At 36.1% G+C, this 27,158-nt stretch overlaps 1 protein-coding gene across 2 annotated transcripts in view; it reads left to right on the top strand.

The window, feature by feature from the left end:
* Positions 1–26,651, top strand: part of GABRA2 (gamma-aminobutyric acid type A receptor subunit alpha2) — a 59,837-nt gene extending 33,186 nt beyond the window's left edge. For both annotated transcript variants that reach the window (XM_059470560.1, XM_059470559.1), the window contains exons 5-10: positions 5,671–5,891; positions 8,185–8,267; positions 11,198–11,341; positions 12,157–12,309; positions 20,096–20,298; positions 24,356–26,651. In XM_059470560.1, the coding sequence (XP_059326543.1) occupies positions 5,671–5,891; positions 8,185–8,267; positions 11,198–11,341; positions 12,157–12,309; positions 20,096–20,298; positions 24,356–24,664 (1,113 nt within the window). In that variant the 3' untranslated portion in view covers positions 24,665–26,651. The remainder of the gene's footprint in view (positions 1–5,670; positions 5,892–8,184; positions 8,268–11,197; positions 11,342–12,156; positions 12,310–20,095; positions 20,299–24,355) is intronic.
* The last annotated feature ends 507 nt before the right edge of the window (positions 26,652–27,158 follow it).

Here is a 27,158-nt window from a genome sequence, read left to right as displayed (position 1 = left end):
ATGAAAACATGAATGTACATTTTAAGAACTAAAATGAAGAAATTGTACTGCTGTAAAAATAAATATTAACATGCAGTCCCCATATTAGCTAGGCAAGATTTAGGTCCATGAATCTGAACTGTCTCATCAGTGTATCAACCACAGTATTTCCAACTGTTTTAAGGACTCAGTGGAAAGCTATATGTGCCATTTCCCCTTTGCTTGCTTTTATTTTTTTTTTAATTTGAATTTTAAATGTTTTGTATTTTGCAGTACTTAAAATTTGTTTTGTGGTTATATATATATATGTCCATTATTGGCTATAAGAGTGGTTAGGAAAAAGACAAATATACTTTAGATAAATTACTCAGAAAAATCTTTACAATAGGGAATGAGGAACTCTGGCTTGAACTATTCATTAAACAAAATGCTGTGTTCCAGAAGGTAATTAATAAAATGTTCCATCTGCTTCAGGACAATACTGCTTGCTAATGGACACTTACAATTTTTGAGATATTTGGAACACATCCATCTTTACTCCAGATGCTAAAACTTCCAAAATATACCAACCATTATTGGAAAGGATGAAAGTACATTTTTTTGTTGTTTGAACAGATACAAGTCTGGCCTTAGCAAAAAACAAAACAAAACAAACAAACAAAAAAAAAAAATAAAGACTGTCATGTAGTGGCGAGGGATTGCTTATACTTAGGTCAGTTAAAGCTTCAGCCAGAGACACTATCATCTTTTTTATGGTGCGGAGTGTTATGCACAACAACTGCATATTAAAAGAGGAATAAAATTTCCTTGCCATTTTATTATTCATTGAACTGGCAGAGGGTTAAGTGCTTCTTAAAACTCCAGCAAGAATCTCATTGCCTGCACCTAAAATTTCATGTAAGGTAGTATAACACATATTTGAAAGATTATGTTTAATCATACTGCATTAGAGTCTGGCTGTATAAGCACCATGTTAGACACGACACAGTAGGCAGCCTTTCTCGTCTAGAAATTATCACAGGACTCCTCTGAAGACCTGGAAGTTTGCTCTTGTGGTTTTGTGGATATACTGCACTATTTACTGCAGAGTGCTTAGGTCATATCCAGAGAAAACAGGGGTTTTTCATTGGAGAATATTTGCAGAATGAAAGAAATATCAGGTATTAATCTCAGTATTTTTTCTGGAGTCCAGATTTGCCTTTGTCATGGACATTAGTCTTGACTGAAAAGTAAACATTACACAGCATTTATCACAAAGTTATATATATCAAACATATTGAATAGGAATTAGTCTCAAAATCTTTATGTAGCAGCTTTTTGTAGCTGGCTTTTTATCATATTGATTATATTCAACGTACTTCAATTCAAACATCAGTAAGGATATTCCTGATCATAGGTAGAATAGATTTGGCACAGAAGGGAACATAGGGTCAGTGAATATAACACTGGGATGCAAAGACAGGGGTTGTATGTTGCTTAAATAATAATTTTAAATGGACAGTGACAAAATTGAGATCCTATTACTTCCATTGAAAAAAAATGCAAAGAAGTCTGTAGAAAGATAAGTTAAGAGCTAAGAGATTTTACTACTATTGTGGAAAATGGAAACAGAAGGTGTTTGTCATCATTCACACCAAACCTTGGTTTATCCTGTTTCCATCTTCTAAATGTTCTGAAATAAAGATCTCCAGCACAGACTGGAGGGTGTTACACATGACCATAAAGGTGAGGGTAACTCAGGTTCTTATTAATTGATCCTGGGAGCAGATTAGGGTGAAGCAACACTGAATGACCAGTATTTATAAACACATACATACATACATACATACATATATATATATGTGTGTGTGTGTGTGTGTGTGTGTGTGTGTGTGTGTGTGAGTTAATTTTGGGAAGTTTTGGTTGCAATGGAAAGGGGGTATGTAGCCATTTTGGTTATTAGTATCAATAGCAATATAGCAGTACAAAAGCATAAAAATAACACTGAAGAAAATTTGTAAGGAAATGACAGAAAGAGAAGGAAAGGAGAATAGAAAGATATCACCACACATGGATTCAACAAGACTTGATGTAATTTGAGTGTTTGTTAGTCAAAGTGATGGCCACATTTTTGATCTGCCAGGGGTGTGGATAGACCATGAAACATAGAGTTAATATGTATGTCAGTATTAGCAATGGAGTAATGTATGTTCAGGTTTACATGGGAGTGCCCAGACACCTCTCCTGGGGAAGTGTCGTGGGGTGACAGCCTTTATCCCAATATCGTGTGTTGTGTCTGGCAGCTGTGCCTTTTCTCTCTCCCTCCCTCCCCCCCCCCCCCCCCCCCGCCATCTTGCCGCGGCGGGGCGGGGAAGAGAGGAGGGAGGGTTTGACCAGGCACTTTGGCTTTTGGCTGCTTGGCTTGGCTAGCCGCTTGCTTGCTTGCTTTCTGCTTTTTGCGCTGTTTTTTTTTTCCTTTTCTTTTGTTCCCTCTTTCTTACCCTCCCCTGAAGGTACTGGACCAGCTCCGGACCTGACCTGGGACATCCAGGACACCCGGAGTTTGCGAGAGAAGCTCCGCGCCCTCCACAATACAGCCTGGTTTCTTTTCTTTTCTTGTGTTGGGGAGTGTTCTTTTGTTACTTGTGAATAAATAGGTTTTGTTTTCCACTTTGCTCCTCCGAGAAATTCCTTCCCGAACCCGGTATTGGGGGAGGGGTGGTTGGAGGTTTGTTTTGTTTTGGGGGGCTTCCTTTTGGAGATTTCCCCTAATTTGTCCTAAACGAGGACAGGAAGGGAGCTTTACACTGTCTTTTGCAATATGTGGATGTGTTGCACGTGTGGATCATGTGCAGACCTCAGGTGGAAGACCCCAGAAATGAGTCTGGCAGCTATGGCCTCCCCCTGCCAGACCCAGCCAGGGCTTACTTTCAGCACATCTGCAGAGTTGGCTTTTCTTGTAGATACATTGCTCCAGCCTTGTCTACTTCTCCTTAGACCTGAGATAATGGGACAATATTAGCACCTTTATCTTATCTCAAGTTCCTATCTGGAGGCTTAACTTATTGTCCAAATTTCCAGGAATTCACAGAGACATAGTGGGGAGAGGGAGAGAGGGGAGTTCTGTGGTCTCAGAACAGAAGAGCAGTTGCTTTTTTATATAGTTTGCCATAGTGGGCAAAGTCCTTTGGTGATTACCTTAACAGTGTTTGAGCCATTAACCATTACCTGTGGATCAGTCAGAGGTTTACCAGTAGGATCTTTCAAGGCTGCAGCTCATTTTACTGCTCATTCTTTCCTGCTAATTCTACTTCCTTAGCTGTTGCCATGCAGCAGATGCAGGGTTTTGTGAAATGTTGCTGTTTTGATTTAGTAGCATTTCATGTCTGCTTTTTTTTCTATTTTATTTCTCTTGTAATTATTTTTATGAATGTTAGAAGACAGTAAAAAAGCAGCATCTTTGAAGTTCTTTATTGATGGAAACATTGCAAAAAGGTTCAAATTTATATTCTAATCATTTATGTGCAGAGGTGTTTGTCAAAAGAACCTGTAGGACGTATCACTCACTCCTATTGAATTTCAGTGGAATTTCAAAGTCTTAATCCCTTCAGGCTCTTCTTCTTCTTTATACCTCAAACATCAGTCTTACCATAAAAATGATTTATTGGTAAAGCCCCTCAGATGAAAGGTACAAGGAGGCTCTTAGGGCAATTTTCCTTTAATTACCGGGTATTTCTATCTATATTTCATGTACTCCCCTGCTGCTCCTGATTCTCCATGATATTATGCATTTTGTCACTTTCCCTGGTCTGCAACTGAACTGATATTGTTATTTGTAAATGGGATTTTAAGTCACATGACATCTAAAAAATAAAACAACATGTAAATCAGCAAATAAAAGAGGTTTAAAATTAAATGTGATCTATCATAAAGAAGTGAGCAAACCACTTGTTATGAGGCAGTGTCTCTAGCAGTGATGAGGCACTGAATAAAATCCAGTATAATATCAAAGAAATGCATGTTTTAGAGATTCATAGTTTTGTATTAAACAGATATATTTGCTAAAATATTATTAGAGAAAATAGAAAATTAGATTAAAGAAAACCAAGTAAATAAATGTTCAGTGTACTATCGTGTTAGTTTTATTTAAGTTTATTTTAAAAATTTAAAATTTTAATTAGAAAAATGACAGAATTTATTACATTAATATATTATGTATATACCTCTTGGTATAGCTAAAAACTGAGCTTCTGTTTTTTGTCAGATTAGTTTATAGGTATCCATAATTTCCAAAATATCTCTTTGCATCTGTCGCCGTTCATAAAGAGAACTGCTTTCTCTCCTGCCCCTGTCATGCTCCTTCACATTACAAAATTCTTTTTCCTTTACTCCTCATTCTCTCCTCAGCCTCTGGCCCTGACCTGGAAAAGGTCCTCACAGCTCTTTGGCTTGCAGACCAAAGGAGCTAAAGAGAGCTGTCACTTGTCTCTGTCTAGTCAGCACTCCTTTTGTATTTCTGTATGATTGATGGAGAAAAACCCTAAGCCTTGTTAATCAGCACACAAGGGAGCCAGCAGAAAATGATAGAGGCTGATAAGTTCCTTGAAGTCACTTTTATATTGAAATCCCTTGAAAATTTTATATTGGTTAAATTTTATCAGGCCTTGTCCATTCAAAGTAATTTACTTGAAAATGGTCTATGCAGAGGAATTGCAGTAGTACAGACTGTTGCAGCATACTAATATTTGGAAGTCATCAGACCACATTTTGTACCTGTCCAAGAAAACAAAGTTGCACCAAGGTAGCATTTGCCAATATGCTGAATACAATTTGCTTCCAACATAGTTTTTAAGCTCTCTCATATCCAAGTTTTATGCTGGGCAAAGCAAAGCACTAAATCCATTTGCAGTTTCATTTTTGAAGATAGTTGATAAATTTGCGTTCTCAATGTTTAATCAGTTTTTTGTTTGTTTGTGTTGTGGTTTAACCCCAGCCAGCAACCAACTAAACAGCAACAAACCCACCAGATGGGGTACCCAGCCTGTTGACACAGGCGTCCGGTCTAGGTCATCAGTCTGTTTTTGCTTTCATCCTTTTTTCCCCACTGTACTGCTTCCAAGACTAGGCATCAGGGTGATGTTCACCAGGCAGAGTGTGTCACCAGTTAATCATCAGCTGCTGTTTCCTAACTAAGTACTTTTGTTCATAAAATCCACACCACTACAGAGCCTACATTCCTCTTCGGAAAAATCTTGTATCATTCTGTTTGTATATACTGTACCCCTTATGGGTTGCATCGTTTCTGTCCAGGCTCAGCCATTCTCCATGCTCTTGAAATGCTGAGTTACTCTACAGGAGAAGATGCTGAAAGAACTATTTAATCTTGTGTATTTTTTCCTTACTTTCCTTCCTTACTCTGTTTGCTCTAATTACCCAGGTCACAGATACTTTGTACATCAGAAATATATATAAATATTGAAAGAGTTCAATATGCAAACAACACCTAGCAATCATGAAGAAGAATGTCATACCCTTAATAAGCTGACTTTCTGCTTATTATTCTCAGTACTATACAATTTTTTTTGTGATGATTGTTCTCCCTTGACAATTTTGCGAAGGGAATTTTGCAGACAAAGCTTTTCTATTTTTGTTCTCAGAAAGCAGATTAGTGTTTCATTGTGTCAAAAAAGACATGTATTTATTCCATTGCAGGAGTACACGATAGATGTGTTCTTCCGTCAGCGATGGAAGGATGAGAGATTAAAGTTTAAAGGCCCAATGAACATTCTTCGACTGAATAACCTAATGGCCAGCAAAATCTGGACTCCAGATACATTTTTCCACAATGGGAAGAAGTCAGTGGCTCATAACATGACCATGCCAAACAAGCTTCTACGAATCCAGGACGATGGGACGCTCTTGTACACCATGAGGTACGTCTGTTCATCTCTACTCAAGCTATTTCTTGATGGGATTTTTCCATTGAACAATTAAATCAGGTTTCAGGAGAACTCTCCTTTGTTTTGTTTTTCTCTCAGCAGAAAGAAAGCTAGAAAAATGTATGTTTTGTTTCCAGTTCTGTTAAAGTCTTTTGGCTGATAATGAGTTAGATCAGTTTTCCTATGTATGCCTCAATTTTTGTAATGCATTGAAGATACTGAACAGATTAATAAAGTTAAGTGAGACCTTCAGGTAGAGTTTACCAAGTCTGTTTTAGAATGATTAAGATAATGTAGGAGTTGACCTATTACTGCAGCCATTGTACTGAATATATGAGCCCCTAAGCAAATTTTTTATTAAGATCGGGGGAATAAAAAAACAGAGCAAGAATGAAGAGATAATAATGTCTAAAATTCTTTCCAGCAAGAGCTAAAGGGAAAATGTCTTACTATGTAATTACTGTTTCTTTATATATAATTACAATATTTAACTTTAAATTTTAATTTTTTCATCTTGTGCATCATTTGTAGCTAAGATAAATATTTCAGCTGGTAAAATGTATTAAATTTGCTTAGAAAATAGAATATAGAATATGAAAAATTATAAAAAATCATGTATACGCAGATATTAGTAGCATTTTTAAAGGACTGATTTCTTCTTTGGTAACTCTTTTGGCCATAATGTTTGTTACCTATGTGAATTTTTTTGAATATTTTACCCAAGTTTCCAGAAGCCCTTGACTTAGGTTTTTTCTTTTTCTTGGAGAATACTTAATAAATTTAAGTTGTTGTGAATGCTGACTTAAAATCCCCAGCCTAAGTCAGATAGAAAATGTGAGCTTCAAAGTTAACATGTACTCTGGTACTTTCTCCATGCAGCCATGCCAGCATCCCTGAAACCCAGTTTTACTACACAGCTCTGAAACCCTTACACTATTGAAAGTTCTTGAGTAGGCTGCTGATGATATTGGATGGTGTAGTGCTTGGAGAGATTCAGAAAAGTTTGTTTGAAGTAAATTCAAGCCCCTTATGTTGTATTTTTGCTTTGGCTCAAATAATTATTTGAGAATAATCTGTCTAAGCTGACTGAAATTCTCTTTCTCCAGAGAGTATAAGAATCATATACTATAAATTATAGGAAATACTGTTTGAAACCATTATGAAGCATAATCTGAGTCAGGTTAATTATAATTGACTATGCATTTTTGTTACTTGTGAGTATGTTGGTTCTCAGGGTATGAAATTAATGTGTACACTGATCTGTTTTGCCTAGATTTTAAACAGCTGTTTTTTTCATGTCTACATAAAAATGATTGTGTGATTTACATCAGAGGCTCATGCAGTTCTTTCCTTTGCCTTCAGCCTGTTTGCTGATTCTTATCTCCTGGTGTCCCTTGAATTCAGATAAACAATCCTGGGGAGTGGAGGAGTAGAAATATGAAATATTTTTTGGTGGAAGGCTGGGAGAATATGGCAGAGAATACAATGATTAGGAACCACTGGGAATACAGAAGGGTGAAACTGATGTTTGGGGCTGAATGAAGAGGAAGAAAAGGCATACAGAAAAAAATCTCTACCCAGAGAAGACTTAAAGGCTAGGAAGGAGAAACATAGGGTTTTTTCTTGGCTTTTTTTAAAAATTAAAAGTAATGGGGAAGTCCATGAAATGCTTTCTTCAAATTGTTTTAAATTATTTTTTATTGTAGTAATCCCCGTAGATGATACTGGGATATTTCACAAAATAGGCAAAAGTGGATGCTTTGTTAACATACTCTCACACCTTACATAAATATAAAGAGTAATTACTAGTAACATGGAGAATGAGAAGCAGAGGTCTTTTGAAAGAACACAAATATTTTCCCTCTGTATCATCCATTCAAACTGTGAAAAAAATTGAATTAAAAATACTGGAGTAGGGTTCTTTGGCAAGTTAATTGTATTTTAGATGCTCCTTTAAGAGCTGTAGTAGCACACAAGTACCACAGAATACTATGAGAGAAAAATTATTTTTCTTAACAGCCTGGCAGTACTTAATTTGTATTTTATTTTAAATGACCTTTGTTCATAATTTTGAGGTCAGCTTTTACAGGTTCTTGATATGATAAGTAAATGCCTTTCAAAGGACCATGTAAATTGGAAGAAGTAAAAGTAGATTTAAATTCTTGTTAGTTTAATATAAAATTTCAATTTAGTCTACTAAATTGGCATGAACTCTGTTCATTTCTGTGGAACTGATTTTCTTGTCCTGCTAAATGACTTTAATGCATAGAGATCTTTTGCCTTTTAGGCTTACAGTCCAAGCTGAATGTCCAATGCACTTGGAGGACTTCCCTATGGATGCTCACTCGTGCCCACTGAAATTTGGCAGCTGTAAGTATATAATGGGAAGTAGAGCCTTTGATTAGTGAATATCTAACATTTCTCAGCATAATTTTGTTTCAGTAAATTGTTACATGAGAAATGTAAACCACAAGATGAGACTTAAAAAAATTACTGTAACCTGACACATCAAAATCTCTTTTCTCTATTCAAGTATTGTGTTTTCTAGTGTATTTTAAAGATTTCATTACTCCAGTTAACAACAAACAGCCTGCACCTGATCAACACTGCACTGGTCTACTTTCATTGCAGTGTGCAAATCACACTGACCAGCACAGAACTGGATGCACGTAGCCTGTGTAGCATTAACAAAGAGCAGATAGAGGAATTCAGTGAGTGGATTTTTTAAATTTATCACCAAAACTTAGTTTCTCTTTATTGTTAATGATATTTTTAATGTTCTTATTCAGTGAAAGCAATAATGAATGGCTTCATGTGATAAAAAATTTCATTCTTATTGCATCTCCATGTTACAAACAGGTGGAATTTGACCTAACTGGTATTATTTTTAACAGCAGCATTATTTCACTTTCTTAGATTACAGCCATTCTTCTTCTTCTTCATTATATATATTTTGGATGTTTTACACTAAAAGCTTTATTTTTTTTTTTCCCTTTGGCTGCAGCTTACATTCTCTGCTGGGCCCGGGAAAGGAAATTGGGTTTTTTTGAGGAAACAAGTTAAAGCCCTATAAATTCTGGCTGATTTTACAATAATTGTAGCAACCACAGAATACAAACCTGGGGATATGCTGCCACTAAGGACCTCATTAACCACAAGATGCTTGTCATAGCACTGTGCTATGACAAGCACACTGTCTCCATCGTGCTCCAATATCCCTTTTCCTTGGAGTTTATAGCAAATTAAACAAAGCCTGTGCTTCTGATGATGTTTCCACATTTGTAGGAAATCTTAGCTGTGGAGATAAAAGATCATTAGAATGAATGCTATTTACATCATAGAGCCTTCCCTTGCCCCCTCAATATTATATTTGTAATACATAATGCAGCCTAAGTAACTAACACCAGAGATGTGAGCCAAAATCAGCTACTGACTAATAATATTGACATATATGTACCCAGCAAGGCATGTTGGATTTATAAGGTGTTGCAGGGAAAAAAGGACTCCTATGTAGCCTCAAAGCAATTTGAAAACTCATGTAATAATATAACTGATACTCAGGCCAAAAAACTACTTTCTTTTGGAGCAATTTTACATTGGAAATCCTTATTACTAGGTGTATTAGACTCTGTGTGAATCACTCCTTTTTTTGTCTTTTTTTGGTCCTGATTGTTTGTTTTTCTTACCAGCTTGCTCTTTTTTTCTCTGCCTATGATTTTCTAATAATCAGAGGAATTCTAAATGTGAGCAATGTGATTTTAAAAAGTGTATTTCATTTCCCTCAAAGTCACCCGTGCCCCCGTGCCTGTTGGCACATTCTCAGGTGGCACTTACTTCTGTTCATTTTGAATGGCTTCACACACATTTTATTTCTTTACCTAGGATTCAATTCTAGACAACTGTCCATTTTTCAGCTTTTATTCTGGGATAGAAACTGAATGATGAATAGTGGTGAAAATAAGCAGGAATCCTGAGGATTTTGGTTTAACTAAGGCAAGTTTGCCGGTAGTATATATTTGTCACAGCTCTTCATATGCTGCTAATCTTACGTTGCTAGGAGGATCATCAGCGTGTATGAATGTCTCTCTTTAAACATAAGAGAAAAGCCACATTGAATGTATGGAGAGGCTGTAGCTTAATAGATTGCTTTTCTTTATTCTTTTCAAAAAGTCTAGCTGAAAGTGAAGAGAATGGAGAGAAATTAGCAATTTGCCATACTGCTGGTTTGCATTTAAGCAGAGATATTTTTGTGTAAAGCTGGAAGGATACATGGGAAGTGCTAAAAATCTCTACTTGCTACCCACCTGCTAGATTTTGTTAGTCATGCAATTTATGGCTAGTTGCATGAAAAAGCTACTTTCTGAGCCTCTAGAGATTTCTCAAGTGAAAATGTTTGTAGACCAACAGTAATGATGCTTTACTTTTTAATTGCACTGCAATTATGGTGTAAGATTTAAAATGTACTTGTCTCAGTCAATCAAAATGAACGCCCAACTTCTTGGGTTTTCATTTTTCAAAGTGGTTTACCCTTTTTCTTTCATACTCCATTTGTTAATAGCATATTAGACTGTAAAAACTTTCAGGACATACTCTTTTTTTTTTTCCTTACTTACTGGAGAGGCATTAGTGCTGTTTAAAATACAGTGTTGATTTGCTTTCATACCAGTTTATTTTGAGAAGAGACCAGGCTAAATGTATATTTGATCATGAATGTACTGAGAGAGCAGCCTGTTTAATGTTGGCGTGTGCCCCAAAATAATGGACACTGGTGATATTTAAGAGGGTTGGCAGAACAAGGTACCAGGGTGTTTTCACTGCTGGCTTGCCATATTTGTCTGGATTTCAGCTAATAATAAAATTCTTGTGATACATCCCCGAAGTTGAGCATGGAGTCAATGGAACGTCAGAACTATACAGGAATTAATTTTTAAAAATTTTGTGTGTCCTAAATCTTGCAAATTGTTCTTCTTTTAATCTGTGTTATCACAAATTATAGGATAAATATAATATCTAATCTCTGACAAGTCTTTTAACAGTGAAGAAGAAATGTTGTTTGTAGTTTAATAGAAAGAAATTGTGTTTAATAAGATCACAAGTGAGTGCCCTGTTCCTGTGCTACAATAGGCACTTACTTTATAGTAAAGCTATTTTAAACGACCAAAGATATTTTTACCACGCAATTTTAAATTCTTTGGGGTGAGTTTTATTTGAAAAATAAGTAGCTCTTGTAATTCTGTGAGTTTTGATGGACGCTGTTTAATTTAAATTGTTGATGAAATATTTTACTTTGTTTCCCACAGATGCATACACAACTTCAGAAGTGACATACATTTGGACTTACAATGCTTCAGATTCAGTGCAAGTGGCACCAGATGGCTCAAGACTGAATCAGTATGATCTTTTAGGCCAAACAATTGGAAAAGAGACAGTTAAGTCAAGTACAGGTTAGTAAAATAAATTTTGAAATATTTTGGAGAAAAAGGCAGTTACTGGCTGTGAAAACTATATTCCACGTGGTGTTACAGGCTTCTGAAAAAGAATTTTGCTAAATGGGATCTATTAGGCATGTACTGTGCAAGTAACACAAAACGGCACTTCACTGATTCTTTCAAATTACAATTAGCTGGTGATAGCAGAGGTGAAATTGCCCTCAGTAACTGTTTGTAAAAATGCTAGATCTCTGGAGCTCTGGAGCTTCATGTTTAATCCTAACATTTGTAAACCAGGGTTGAGATATTTGTTAAATTTCATGGATTTCATTTTTTCATGGATTCATTTCATAGATTTTGTCTATTAAATGGTAAAGCAGACAGGTTTCAACCATGTTTCCCTTCCATCATGGTTTTGACATGAAACACTGGACTATTCTACTAGACTCTAGACTGTTTTCCTGCATGTGCCAGGCCAGGACCTCCATGACTTCTTTCTAAGCGTGATTAAACTCTCAGAGAGCTGTTGTGTGAATGCAGAGAGTTGCTTATAAGCATAAGACTTCAAGGCTGAGGCACTTGTCAGTGCATACAAAAGTTCCTGGAAGTTCCTTGACACTCATCTTTCATGGAACACAGTGGGAATAAGAAATAGCTGTACTCAAAATCTTTCTTATATTCTACAGGATGCTTTCTATTACAAAATACCTTTGGTACAGTATAACCCTAGGACATTTGTTTCACATAAATATAGCAAATGTTCTAGGACCAAGGAAATGGATTTTCTTAAGATGATAACCTTTTGTTTTTTGTTTGTTTGTGGCACGTAGGTGAATATACAGTAATGACAGCTCATTTTCACTTGAAGAGGAAAATTGGTTATTTTGTCATTCAGACTTACCTCCCCTGTATCATGACTGTCATTCTGTCTCAAGTGTCATTCTGGCTGAACAGAGAATCTGTACCTGCCAGGACAGTCTTTGGTGAGTATACTGAGTAGCAGTAGCTCTGTTTGCAGTAGCTGAAGATGCTAGAAAGTACTTCTGAATCAAAGGGCTTTTTCATTCAGGTTAAAGTGTTTGTAGAATGTGATATGATTTCTAGTCCAAACAGCTTTCAACTGCAACTTACACATCTCCCGACAATCCCAAAGGTCTTGGAAATTAGTACGTACAAGCAAACTGTCCTCATATCCTTGAGTCTTAAGAGGAAAAAAAAATCACAGAATAGAAAAAGATATTAATGTTTGTATTTAAAAAGTAAATTTAGTAAACTTAGATTATTTTCTGAAGTACCCTCCTTACCTTGGTATTATCCAAGTATTCTGGTACTTGGTAAATAAGCAAATTTCTAAATTTATTTTTAAATTAGGCAAATTAAATTTGAATTTGTTGAATTATTTGTGTTAAAATTTCAAGCTGAAGTTCTTTTAAAGAAACCCTATTCCGGGGGTTTGGGCAACACTTTTTTGCTAATTCAAATTGGACATTACTGTGAGGCCCGTTCAGCAGAGCAATAAGATGGTGTTTCTCAAAGTAACATCTTTCCTATTTGCAAAGCAAAGTTCATTTAGTTTGTTTGCTTTTAAAGAAAAAGAGATTAGCAAAATAAAATTATTTTCTGTGTGAAATCACCCATCAAAAATGCTGCATAAAATGGTATGCTTAGTCATCAGTGAGCACCGTGTACTCTTCAAAAAATAGGCCAAACTCAAATGCATATTAAATATGATGCACAACAAAGCATTTACTGTCTCTCCTGGTAGAAAACATGCCACACAAAGCACTGTGAAAATTGCAGGTTTGAATATGAGCCTTACAGAAGTCAGATGAAGTGGTTCAGTGGTTTCAGTGGGACCAGAATTCTACCATGGTTTTCCAGGCAGCTATCAGGCAGATTCTTTGGCTTTCTTCAAAATCTTCTGTGAATTTACCTATTTTGATTATGAAAATGTACACTCCTGTTTTCCAGCCCCACAAGTACACTGTCAAATCCTTCTATATCTCTGTCTTTGCCCTTTTCTGTATCCACTCCAATACATATAGGACAGTGTCACTGGTCTCTCCAAAAAAAGTCTCACATCTGCTCTTCCTAAAATGCACTTTCTGTTACTGTGTCACTGTTAACAAGGCACTCCATGCATAACAAGACCCTGGGATAATTTTCCTGAAATGTGTACCTTCCTGCACACCTGTTCTATATTATTGATTTATTTTCTGTTTAATTTATAATTTTTTCAAGAAATAAATAGTATCTGCATGGCAGGCTGCTGCTTTGCTCTCCTGGGGTTTAGTGTAACATGGATAATGAAGTGTCCTGCTTCAGGGCTGATTCAGTCTTGAGGGAAGTGCATTGGAGGGCCACAAGAACAGAATCACACCACTCAGCGACACCGAACCTGAAGTCTCTTTACTAAAAACAATGAGTTTATTGCAGACATGGCAGTTTTATGCTAGTATTTTATTCCTGCCACACAGACATGCACCCTGTATGCCAGTAAGGGCTCTGTCCCCTCCAGGCACCCTTAACCCAGGGAAACAAGACACATCCAGGCTCTGCCTTTTGGAGAAACCTCAGCCCTAGCATGCAGCATTTGCTCCTCAGGCATAGACTTTTTCATTGGGTTGGGTTTTCCCCAAGGAGCTATTTCATAACATTCTTTGGCACTCTAGATGAGATTGACAGCAGAAGCTGCCAATGGGCTCCCTAAATGCACAGCCCCAAGTGGATCTCCCAGGCTTTCTCCATTCCTACTGGCAGCAGTTATCACTGGGATTTCTGATACCCCCTGGTCTCTTGCCTGAATGTGTTACAAAAATGTGCAGTTCGTCAGAGTTTCATAACAAAGTTCCTCTGTAGCTCTTTAGTGGTTTTTGAGCGTACGGAAATATTCTTGTCAGTTGGAGCTGGGCTGGTACACTCAAGGTTTCATCTGGGTGATACTTTGGATTAGGCTCCATCCAGTGACAAGAGAAGCTCATACTGCAGTCACATTAATGAAATGAGCTACATTCAGCAGAGAATATAAAAAGTTTAGGGGGTATTCCTTTACATTTTATTGATCATACTTAATTTTCAGTTTTTATATGGAGTAGTCACTTGTTAGATACCCATTTTTGCATTTTATATCAAATATATCAATTTTAAAATACAATTAAACAGAAGTTATGAGTCTGACAAAGTGTTTTTGAAAATCAATGAGAAATTTATTTCAATGGTCTTCTTGCCAGCTAAGGACCTACTACAGGAATACTGTTCCTTTCAATGAAACATAGCTTCAAGTTATTCAAAGCACCACCTAGCACGTATTATTTCATGGGTGAAAGAAGTTACTTTTCCCTTTTTATTCTCTTTCTTCAATGTGGTTTCAAATTCTAGGCCAATATTAGGGGTTGGTATAATGAGGCTTATTTTATAGTTGAGCTCTTTAATCCCCTTTCTTTATGGCATCTATTTAATATTACTATATTGCTTCAACTTTGCTTTAAATTATTGTAAGAAGAAAGTTTCGTCATCGTTGATTAAATAAGTCTTGAATGTGTTTTCTCTAGCAGATAAATCTGATTGCATTCCTAATGAAAGAAAATAGAACTGGTTCATAATGCCTTCATTTAGTGCAAGATTACAATCTGTTTCATTTACTAATGTGTTTATTGTCATGCATTTAGTGTCAACAATATTAGCAAAACTAATCTTGTGCAGCTTATTGGATTCTTGCTTTGTTTTAATGGGTCATAGCACTTAGAAGCATCACATGTGTTTGAATAGCAGCATTAGATGCAGGTGACAAATCAGAAATTAGTTTTCTTAGTTCTACAGTTATCTATCCTTTAACTCACATGGAGTATCAATGAGAATGATAAAATAAATGTAGTTAGGTATATAATCTTTGTTAACTGAAGCAGGAAAGAACAAAAATTAGTCTTATTGCTTATTATATTTAAATTCACATAGCTATGTTCTTTTGTCAGTTCACTGTGATAATTTTATTGTTGCTCTGAGTTCCTGTGTCTGTTTTAACTTGTGGGTTCTTTCCATGGGGTGCAGTCCTTCAGGAGCAGAGTGCTCCAGCATGGAGCCACAGGTCCTGCTGGAAGCCTGCTCCAGCACAGATTTCCATGGTGTCACAGCCTCCTCCAGGCATTCAGCTGTTCTTTTGGGGGGCCCTCCATGGGCTGGAGGTCGATCTCTACTCCCCCGTGGACCCCTCTGTGGGCTGCAGGGGCACAGCTGCTTCCCCATGGCTTTTACCACAGGCTAAAGGGGGATCTCATCTCTGCTGCCAGAGCACCTCCTCCCTCTCCCTCTCGACTGACCTGGGTGTCTGCAGAGGTGTTTCTGTCACATATTCTCACTTGTCTTCTCTGCCTGCAGTTGTGTCTGCTCAATATAATTTTTTCTCCATCTTAAATATGTCATCCTAGAGGCACTGGCAGTGTTGCCCTTGGGCTTGGCCTTGGCCAGCAGTTGTGGGTCCCTCTTGGAGCTGGCTGGCTTTGGATCTCTCAGGCGTGGGGGAAGCTCCTGGCAGCTTCTCACAGAAGCCATCACTGCAGGCCCCGCTACCAAACCCTTGCCGTGCCAACCCAAAGCAACTTTTTAATTGTGACACTACAGAAAGAGGAACCCAAGAGAAGTTCTTGGAGAACTTTGAAGATTTGTTCTCTGGTTATTTTTACATGGGAATTGAATAATAAAGACTTGTCCTTTTGAGCAGTTCTATAAATACAAAGTGCATTTTCCCATTTCATTGAAAAAAAATCTCAAGTGTCTTTATTCTTCTCTCCTTCCACATGCTGCAGATTATCTTTTGTGCCTTTAGAGATATCCCACCACTCACACATTTCTGTTTATAATTTTTTAATTGGGAATTTCTGCTTAATGTAGATATAATTATATAGTGATAGGCAGTGGGTAGTGGAAAAATAGCCCTGAGTAAGAGGCTGAGCTTGTTACAAACAAACCAATATGTCTCCTCAACTTAGTTGTGTGTGAAGTCACTACTTCATATTCCAGGGGTGGCATAATTGCATGCAGCTTTTCCTGGAGTTGGGGTAAATAGCATTTGCCATTTGGCTTTGGGAATAAACTTGTCTGTTGCTCAATGGGAAATTGTGTTCCATTGCTCAGTATTGATCCAGTGAAGCAGCATGGTACCAACTTCACCATATGGATACGTAGCTTACCCAAATGATTGAATTCAACTTTTCTGGAAATAGATTTTGTTATAGTTCTTGTCTCCCAAGCTATTTAAAAAGGCTGGTCGGCATCCTGTGCACTGAAATGTTATGGCGCAATGCTTTAATATCATGCTAGATACAGAATTTTTAAACTTTTGTTTACACTTCTATTTGGTCTTGGAGTGATAAAATGAAGGGTAATCTGTATCTCTGAAATGGCCAACAATCTTTCCTTTCTGCTGTTATTTGTATTTATGAATCTCTTTGGGTTTTGGACCAGGTTGTATATCTAATTACCAAAACACATTTGCAATTGCTGTTAAAAAATAGAATAAGGAAATTAATTTCCTAAATTTAAAAAAAAAGTGATTTATCAATCCTTTTGTGATATGTTCTTCAACCATTATGTGTAACTAATAAATGTGGGCATAAAGTAGTTATCTTGACAGATTTTAACTTTATTATATATGTGTTAACTCCTCCAATTTCCACTCTCAGTTTCTAGTTAGACATTTCTAGCTTTTCAGATTACCTCTTCCACTGTTATAAGCAAAACAGAGCTGCTACTTTCCAGAGATATAAGTTTAGTGCCAGTGAAAAGTGTTGAATTTGCAGCTCTGGAGATGGATTTTCTCTCTCCAGTAAGCAAATGCTGTTTCAAAAGCAGCACCATTAAAAAAAAAAAAAAAATTCCAGGCAATCAAATAACTCCAGTCTTGGCTGTAATGGATAAACCTGTAGTGACAGAAGATATTTAGCTTTGTAGGCATGCACTGCTGAGAACAAACCTTGTAAGGATGTTTACTGTTAAGTAAAAATGCTTGGTCTTCTTTGGAGAAAAAAGGTGGTTGGATGGTTTATTTTTTTTCGACCTTTTTCAAAGACAAACTGATGACTGCTCATGGTCCTTACAAAATAATACATGACTGTTTCTTCTGGCATCAATTCACTTGCCACATCTGCTGGGTGCTGGGCTATAGAAGAGAGTTCTTACCTTGTATGTAAACTGATTTTTCTGCATCATAGTGAGATATCATGCAGTCTTTACATAGCCCTTTAAATATTTTTTTGACCACTTCATTGTAGGGGATACAATCTACTTGGTAATTTTATACCAATTTTAGTTCACTAGTGTTATGAATTTGATGAGTAATGATGAACAGTTTTGTTCTGATCAGTGTATGGATTTTGTGAGGTTTTAAGTTAAACCTTTAGGAAATAAATGAGTTTTGTTTTTTCAAGTTGACCATGTTCTTCCACATTAATAACTTTTCAGTCCTCTCAGGTTTAGCTGTGGCAAGGAGGCAGGTTATTTCCATTCAGTCCTTTTTCATAAAGAAGACTTGATAAAACTGATTTTTCAAATTAACTATAATGTGCAAAATCATCTGTCTTTTCTCTGAAGAATAATAGCAATCTAAAAGGACTAGAGAATCCTAAACTGACAGATATTAAGATGAAATTTTCTGTCCAATTTTTTCCCATTCAATTCAGGTTAAATGACTGTGGTATCTTGAACATCATTGAATTTATAGAGTGAAGGAATAAATGAAAGTATGTTGGCAATGGTCTGACAGTGTGCTGCTTGATTAGCATTTGGGTCACAAAATGGTGTAACTTGCTGAACTTTTTAGAGAAATTGTCAAGTGGTAGCATGTGGTAACAAGATATAAATTCACAATGTTTTAACTGGGACTAGGAAAGGTCAGCAGTAAATCTTAAATCATATTTCTGAAGAAGTCAATGTGGTTTCCAGAAGATTAATTTACTCTATAAAGTGGGATTTAAACTGAGTAATACCTTAGCAACTGTATATATTTACATGTGGATAAGGTCACCTTATATCTGAGAAACTCACTTTACTGAATCTCTGTATAATTATAATGGTTTATCTGCAGCTCAGGACCAGTGTTAAAATTTACATGTGATAATTTTAGATGTTAAGATAGGCTGTCTTTTCCCTGAGGTGCTGAAATTAATTAAGCCATATGTTCTGTAAGCATTAGGAGAGACTAAGTTCTTTACAAAATATATTTTGTCTACAGATTTTCGTACTGTTCCATGTGATAGCTGCTTCCTTTTCATTGTATAGCCTAGTAGATGCCAACAGTGTCATGGCTGATTCCAGGCCATCCACTTCTTTAATTTATGGAGGCTGAAAAACAGCAATTAGAGATTTATGTTTGCTAAGGAGTCTCCTGTGTGACTCAGCAGGATGCTTTTGTGTGTTTTCCCTGCTGCACAGACCTTTGAAGGCACTGAGGCCAAGTCCATTTAGCTTTGCTCTGCCACCCTTTGTGGCACCTTCAGAGATGGAGAATCTTTACTGGAGGGATGAAAATTGTGGAGTCTGAGGAGGTCTCAGTAGATGCAATTGCTGCCTCTCTTCTCTTTCACACAGTGGTTAAAATTGCTTCTTCTCTTGTAGCAGAAGGAGAATCAGAGCTCTGTTGATCCTCCAGAACCCAGGTGACAGATTGCTGACAGCAGAAGATCTGGCTTAGGGAGAGTCACTTTACTTTCTCTTGGGAAGCCTCCTACACCAGTTTTATGAGTGTGTATTTGTTGAAGCTGTGATGTGCTGTTACTGATATTTCTGCCATGGCATCTCCTTTGCTGTCATAGTGGAGTGTAGGTTTGCTGATCTGTGCTGAGTACATCACTTTGTGTTGCCTTTAATTCTGCAGACATGCTTAATGGTGTGCCACAAAGGGAATAGTTTGGTTTGTCTACGTGTGATTCAGCCTGAGGTGGGAGAACTGATTTACTTAAGGAATGGAGACTGTATTTATGGCTATAGATTTCTGCTTGCTAAATCTGACTCAGACAGAAGTTCTCTTCCTTTCCTTCCATGTATCTTCTTCCTGATTCTTTTGGGAGGGACTTTTTTTTTTTTTTTAAACTGGATCCTTATTATTTAAAAAAGTACTGCAAAGTTCTTTTAGTAACTGCACAGTGAATGCACAGCCTTCCTGTATCACCAGCTCCTGTTTTGTGACACATAATACAGTTACAATAATCTGTCACTTCAAATCAGTGCTGTTCTAGAATACAATCCATGTTAGCTGAATGAGAACTTACACTGTTTATGTCTTTGAGTATGTCACTGAATGGTTAGTAAGACAGCAACTGTAAAGAAAAAAAAATCTCATTAAAAAAGTGTATTTGTTTGGTAATTTCAGTAAATATGGGTGCCAAACCTGCAGCCATTGCAGAGAAGCCAGCTACCAAACATTAACCTATTAATCATTATTGCTCTAATGTTGCTAAATATTATGAATCTGTGAAGAAATTATTAATTTTGTTAGTTACAATAACGTATCCTGCCCTGACAAGTTAAGAAAAATTATTTTCTGTAAGTGAAATCATCAGCTCATCTAAAAAGGAAAGTTTAGACAGGAAATTGAACTGACTGATCTTCAAAGGAAAATCCAGATACAACATTTAATACAATTCTAGCAATGTTTGTCAGCAACTTAGAAAAAAAAATCATTGTGTTTCAAAAGAATACCATGATATTTATTTTTTTCTGCTAACATTCAAAATCCAAGTGAAATTGTTGGTGTTCTATTTTTGTGTCCCCCTGCAGGAGTAACAACTGTGTTGACAATGACAACACTGAGCATCAGTGCTCGAAATTCACTCCCCAAAGTAGCATATGCAACAGCTATGGATTGGTTTATTGCTGTTTGCTATGCATTTGTATTCTCTGCATTAATTGAATTTGCAACTGTAAATTATTTCACAAAGCGAGGATGGGCCTGGGATGGAAAAAGTGTAGTGAATGATAAGGTAAGTCCTAATGAAATTGTTCTATTTCCAGTCAATTACCTAAACCAGCTCTAATATATTGTTAAGATATTTTGCTGTATAACAAAAAAAAAGCTTTACATCAAAAGAATGTACACATATCTTCTGTCCTGAACAGGAATATTTCTGCCCTTATGCTAATCTCATTTGGTCTCACAAATGCAGATTTGGTTATCAAGAACATTATCTTTTGGGAACTGCCTGTCTTGTTTTTTGACTCCTCAGATGCAACTGTTTATCTGGTTATTTATAAAATTTAATCTAGATTATATTGGTGTATCACTTTTTGTATTTTTTAATTCAGTTGAGCTGGAAATAAAAAAAAAAACCCACATAAATATATTATGTATATTAATTTGGTAATAATTAATAATTAATCATGGTATGTAAGGTTTAGAAAAGCAAATTAATATCCATATATGTTAGTACTATGAATAACAAAATCTAGAACTTCTGAACATTTCCAGTATTCTGAAACTTACTGCTAATGATAAATAGACATTAATTTTAAAACCACTTTAGATAGCAGATGTACAAAATTCTTCACCTATGATGTGTTGATGCTTTGAGTACACAGAAACACAGTCATGCCTTAATTTTCTCGTCATTATAATGGTGTAGCCATGATGGAATGAAGTTTTGACCTGATAGAATTTCTCATTTCATAAACAGAATGAGCTAGTGATTTTTGTATTTGCAGTTTAGAACTGTAATAACACAGAACAATTATTAAAGCTCACTCATTTTGACTGACTTAATATATTTTATCCTTTTTTTCCTATTGTAGTCCTTGATTTTACCAATGAAAACAGATTTCTTCTGAAAAATACACAGACTTCTGTGATCCTTCCTAAAATAGGGTAGAATTTTATTTGCTTTCTAAATGATTCTAGTAAGTGTGGAGCAGGTTTCATTAACTGATTTCTCATCACTTTGAATGCATAAAGAAGCATGCATAAAGAAGCAATTCATAAAGAAGCAAAATGTAATAGTAAAGGAGAATTAGAAGAAATGTTCATTCTTCATAATTCCCTGTGACTTCTGGAAGGGCATGTGTTGTCCATGACTTCAGGATCTGTTACCTACTGCTAGAAGTAAATCAGGGCGAGTTTATCAGCGTGTCTTGAGTGAAGCTTTTCAGACTGGCACATTGCCCTGTGTGCCAGTTATTGCCAGTATTACAATAATGGTAGTAATATTGTAATTGTAATAATGTAGGGAGCCCTTATAAACTCTCTGATCATCCTTTGGTTATTCCTTTAAAGTACAAGTGTTGTCTCATGATCTTAGGAGTGGCAGCTCTTTAAAAGAGCTAGAAGTGACAATACATTTTAAGATTTATATACCATCCATGTGTCCAGTTCTTTCTTCAAACTAACTTAACAAAAAGATAAGCTTTTAACATAGTCATAGTTTCTCAGACAAAATTATGGTTCAGCTTTATTATGCAGGTCTCATTAATGATAGTACAGATACCTTTTAAAACACACTAATTGTGTCTGAAAGGAAGGACTTAGAGATTAATTAAATTTGGTAATATAGATGAATTTGAGTTGGCAATTTGCTCTTTTTAGCTGAAGGTATCTGTACACCTAAACCCGGGCTTACTTTTCACTAATTAAAATGCAGTACTTTTCACTAATTAAAATGAAATATGTTTCCTCAGTGACAGTTGTCTGTGTTCACATTATATGGAAATTCTTCTCTAAGTGCTGTTGACAGGCAATTTGCCTCACAGGCAGGCAAGTGCAGGAAAAAGCTACATATTTGATCAACTATTTTTCACATGCCAGTCGATAAGGAACAATGCTGAATTCCTAGCTGGTTCCCAGATTCTCTTTTTATGTGACACCATCTCCTAAGACAAGATATTATAGGCACAACATCCAACCATGAAGATCTTCGCAAGATTTGTAGATGGCCCAGATAAATATCAAATTTTATGTAATTTAAAACCAAAAATTGGAAATGGAATAGATGCCTCCCAGTGGAAGTAAAAAAACTGAAATGCGCCTATATGAGACATGTCACAAGAATTCCCTTACTTGTGTCACATCCATCAGATTAAAAATCAAAACAAACCAATACAACTGATGATTTCTTATATGATCCAGAAGTTAGCTATTTTTTCATCTGCTTAATTCTGTATTTTGTGGAAGAGACAGACTAAATCTAATATTTATTTGTTTGTCTCTAAATTGCATACATATATTTTAAATTACATTGTATTATTGTATTGTTTTATATATAAATGATATATGTTATATTTATATACATGTAAATAATATGCATTGCTTCCTGAGAAACTGCCTTCCATTCTTTCTTGTAGGAATTCTTATTAGAAATTCCTTAGTGTGAGATAGCTGCAAAGCATTGGATTAATTTACAGCATTACAGTCTTATTGCAGAATTAGTCTGTGAACCTACGTATTGGTCTAAAACCCCAAGCCTGTATTCATTCCCTATACATCCCTGTGCCCATGTGTCCACATGGACTCTCCAGTGACCTGCCCCTGGCTGAACTTCAGCCCTTTGAAAGCATGCACAGTCCCATAGCAACACAGAACTGGTGAAGTTGGAATTGACCTCTGGAGATCATTACATTTATCTCCCCTAGTGCAAGCAGGGTCAGCTAGGGATGGTTGCTCAGGGTCATTGTCCAGATATTTTTTTAATATCTTCAAAGATGAAGATTCCACAACCTCTCTAGGTAACCTATGCCAGCGCTAGGTCAAACTCATAGTAAAAATTGAAGGTTTTTTAATACTTAAGTGGAATATTCTGTATTTAATTTTGTGCTCATTGCTTCTTGTCCTTCAACTGTATTTCACTGGGGAAAGTCTAATCTTTATTCTCACATACTTGCATACATTGACAAGACTTCCCCTGGGCCTTCTCTTTTCCAGGCTAAACAGCCCCAGCTCTCTTGGCCTTTTGTATTTCAGATGCTTCAGGCTTCAAATCATCTCTGTGGTCCTTGACTAGACTAGTTTCATTATCTCCATGTCTCTCTTGAGCTGGGAAGCACAGAGCTGGATCCAGCACTCCAGATGTGGCTCACGAGAGCTGAGTCAAGGGCAATGATCGCTTCCCTTGGCTGGCTGGCAGCACTCTGTGATGCAGCCCAGGAGGCTGCTGGCTTTGTTTCTGTGAGGGCTCACTGCTGGCTTGTGTTCAACTTGGTGGCCACCCAGACCCCCTGGGCTTTTTCTACAAAGCATCTTTCAAACCCATTAGCCTCAACCTGCACTGGTGCATGGCTTATTCCTCCCCAGCTCCAGGACTTAAATTGCCCTTTTCTGAGCTTCATTAAATTAATTCCATCCCACTATCCTTATCTTCTGCTGGGTTTTTTTTTTTATGTTCTTAGTCCTGTTTTCATCATTGTTATGCATTTTTTAACCAATCATTTATGAAAACCAGAAGTAGTTTTAGGGCTAAATCTCAACTCAGTTCCAAAACTATCAGTCTGGATTCCTTCTTTCACTTAATTGCAATCTCTTACTGACCTCTCTATATGTGTGTCTATGTATATATATGTGTAAACACATTTCTCCAGAGTCTCTAAAAAATGTAAACCCTTAACTGAAATTCATGTATTTATTAGTGGCGTGTTATGACATGCCCAAACAATAGTCATGCTAGTTTTATGTGAGAAAGGTGGCCTAATTTTAATTTTACTACCATAACGGGTAATCTTCACAGAAAACAATGTAAGGAATTTGCAATTCTGCTGTAAGGAGACAGATGCAAAGCCACTACAGAAAGGGCAATGCTTCTCCAGTTATGCTTACAGTCACAGTAACAGAGACTTCCTCACATAACTTTAGTAGGGCATTTGATGGTGCAAGAGCAATCTTACGTCACCTCAACCTTCTTTTTGGATAGACTGGAAATGTCTTTCTTTATATCTGAATTTATTGGCATGGTATTTATTTTAATATGCTCGCTTGTTTCTTTTACTTTTGAAATTATGTTTTATTAAGTCTATTCTGGCAAATACACATGAAATATTTAACTTCCTGCTGTCTTCCAATAGAAAAAAGAAAAAGCATCTGTCATTAAGAAAAACAATGCCTATGCAGTGGCTGTTGCCAACTATGCTCCAAATATTACCAAGGACTCAGTGCTACCAACCATCTCCAAGAGTGCTACAACTGCAGAACCCAACAAGGCAAAACCAGAAGCAAAGCCACAAGAAGCAAAGAAGACATTCAACAGTGTTAGCAAAATTGACAGAATGTCTAGAATAGTGTTTCCAGTCTTATTTGGTACTTTTAATTTAGTGTATTGGGCTACATATTTAAACAGGGAGCCTGTCTTACTTGGCTTTGCACCATCAACCTAAAAGCTGACTTGCACTGAGGACTTCAAGCATCATTCTAATCAGATAGGTTGTTCGCTATGTACAGTCCGACTAATAACTGCTAATCTGTGAACCATTCTGTACAGTGTGTATATAAATGTCTTGTCTGTGTGTCTCCAAAGGAGGGACACAGCGTTAATTCATGGGTCTGTAAACAGATAGCACCCATGGCAAATACAGCCAGCTCTTTAAAAGTTAAACCCAGGGGACTTCTGTTAAACTAGGATTCAAATATACAGAATTATATTCTCTCCGTACAATGAGATGAAGATGTGATCCTACATAATTATTTAGGAGCAGTATTTTTTTAATTTAAAGTTAAAATATTTTTCTATAAAGTAACTAATTCTACTTTAGTGAAAGAAACTGTCATTTAAAAAAAGTGATTTTTTTAAAAAGGTGTAATTGTTTCATACAATAGCAGTACCCATGTACATAACAGAGTACGGAGGTCATACAGTTCTGCTCTTCAAAACATTCTGGATACAAGTTAGATTAAGGAGGTAGTAAACACTCTACTGTATGGCAAAATCCACAAGTTTCTTACTTCTGTCCTCTTTGAAGTTGTTAATAAATTCATCTAATTGATTTCAGAGAAAAGGGTAAATCAAATTCAGTATCAACCAACTTCTGCTAGTGAGATACTTATTTTTTCAGTGTTTATTTATTTGATATTACTAAGCTGGATTGTCTGGTTCAGCAAAGCTGGATTTTTTTTAATTATTATTTTTGATTTTGTTCCTAATTGAATTATTTTCAGGTTTCTAGAATCACGCAGAAATTTTTCAGGTTTAAGTTTATCAGTAATATAGTATAATTTTTTTCTTTGCTTATGTTTTCTTAAATCCTGCCATTACAATATTTACCTGTATTTGTCCCAGGAAGCACTGTTTTCAAGGGAAACAAGAACCATGATTTAAGTTCAGGAATATGTCCATATAATAAAATTTACTGCTGCTTTTGTAAATTGCAACTTTACATTTCGCTGACATAACTTTACAACAACTTTGTATACTAGAAATGATTTTGCTAAGATTTGAATGTTATTTTTTTAATAAAAGGTCATGCATCATCAGTAGGCATCAACTGTATTTCATATACACAAATATAACAAAATTGGATCTGCCATTGGCAATTTTATAAGAACATTTAATACTATCAGTAAAATTGTTTTTCTTCTGAGCCTTTGCAAAGATTCTTTATGCCCCTAAAGGCCTGGTAAATCATAGCATAAATAATAACTGTGTACTGTATTTAGATTTTAGTATACTTGGCCAATCAAAAATATTTTGATTCACACATACATTAGCAGTTATTAGTTGACCTTTAAAAAAGAAACACCTTTATGATGATGTCTTCTAGTAGAGACATATGTAGTCGTATAGTGTCATTTATTGCAGTTTTGTACAGTAACTTGAGTATAGTGCATAAAATAGATATGTTCAGAGTTTAAAAAAAGTTGTACAAATATTTCTAAAATCAAATAAAAGAGTATCTTAAGACATGGAAGTGTGCTAAAAACAACAAAGAGAAACACTGCTTTCTTTTGCTGTTTTATTTTCTTGCTTTTTCTTTGCTTTTGATGTGATTCTGTTTTGTACTTTGTGTGACAGTATAGATGCCAAGGTCACAAATGCATATTATAAATAGAATTAATAGTTAAGACAGAGTTGACATCAGTAAAATAAAGACATTTAGTAGGTTATAAAAGAAGGGGAGAAGCATGGACAAGGTGTGTATCCCTTGAATTCCCTCTAATTAAACTGTCAGACTAAACCTTTCTCATCAACAGTAGCTTAAAAACGAGCACTTTACTCAGAACATTGAAAGAAAAATATCCTTATTTTCATATATATTTATATGTAAATGTAGATCTTCCATGTAACATGGAGATGTGTGCAATAGTGTGATTATGAACAAAAGGCTAGAAGGCAAGCAATAAAAAAAGGGTTTTTTCATGGTATAAGCATACATTTTTAAAATGTTTCATTTGTAAATTAAAAATTTTCCCTTGAACATCCCGTTGTCCAAGTATGAATAAATATATAAATATGTACATATGTACAAATAATTGTAAATATTAGGACTGTAGAAAAATCCCTTCACTTTTAGCTCTGTTTTTGGCAAAGGGCTCTGACTGTATAGTTTAATGGAGGCCCCTCCTAAAATGCTCTTGAACTTGAATAGCTCGATTATATTTTCTGTGGCTGCGGTCTCCTTCCTGTGACCTAGTGAGAGTTCTTACCTTCTGTTCTTATCAGCAAGATCTAGGGACTCTGCAAACCTCTCAAGACTGGGGTGTGAGAAACAGAGGGTTGTGTTTCACCCTTGGCTGCATCCCAGGTACTCAGACCCTTCACAGTGTTGAAACTGTTGTGTATTTCTCCATGCACGACACTGTATAGTCAGAAGTCTCTCCATGCCAAATGTGAGTGTGCTCAGTCATGTTGAATTACCTGATAAGGAAGGCTCTTGC

The sequence above is a fragment of the Ammospiza nelsoni genome, chromosome 4, assembly GCF_027579445.1.
Source record: "Ammospiza nelsoni isolate bAmmNel1 chromosome 4, bAmmNel1.pri, whole genome shotgun sequence".
NCBI classification, from domain to species: domain Eukaryota; kingdom Metazoa; phylum Chordata; class Aves; order Passeriformes; family Passerellidae; genus Ammospiza; species Ammospiza nelsoni.
The sequence above is the reverse complement of the archived record's forward strand: the minus strand, read 5'-3'. Positions and strand labels throughout refer to the sequence as shown.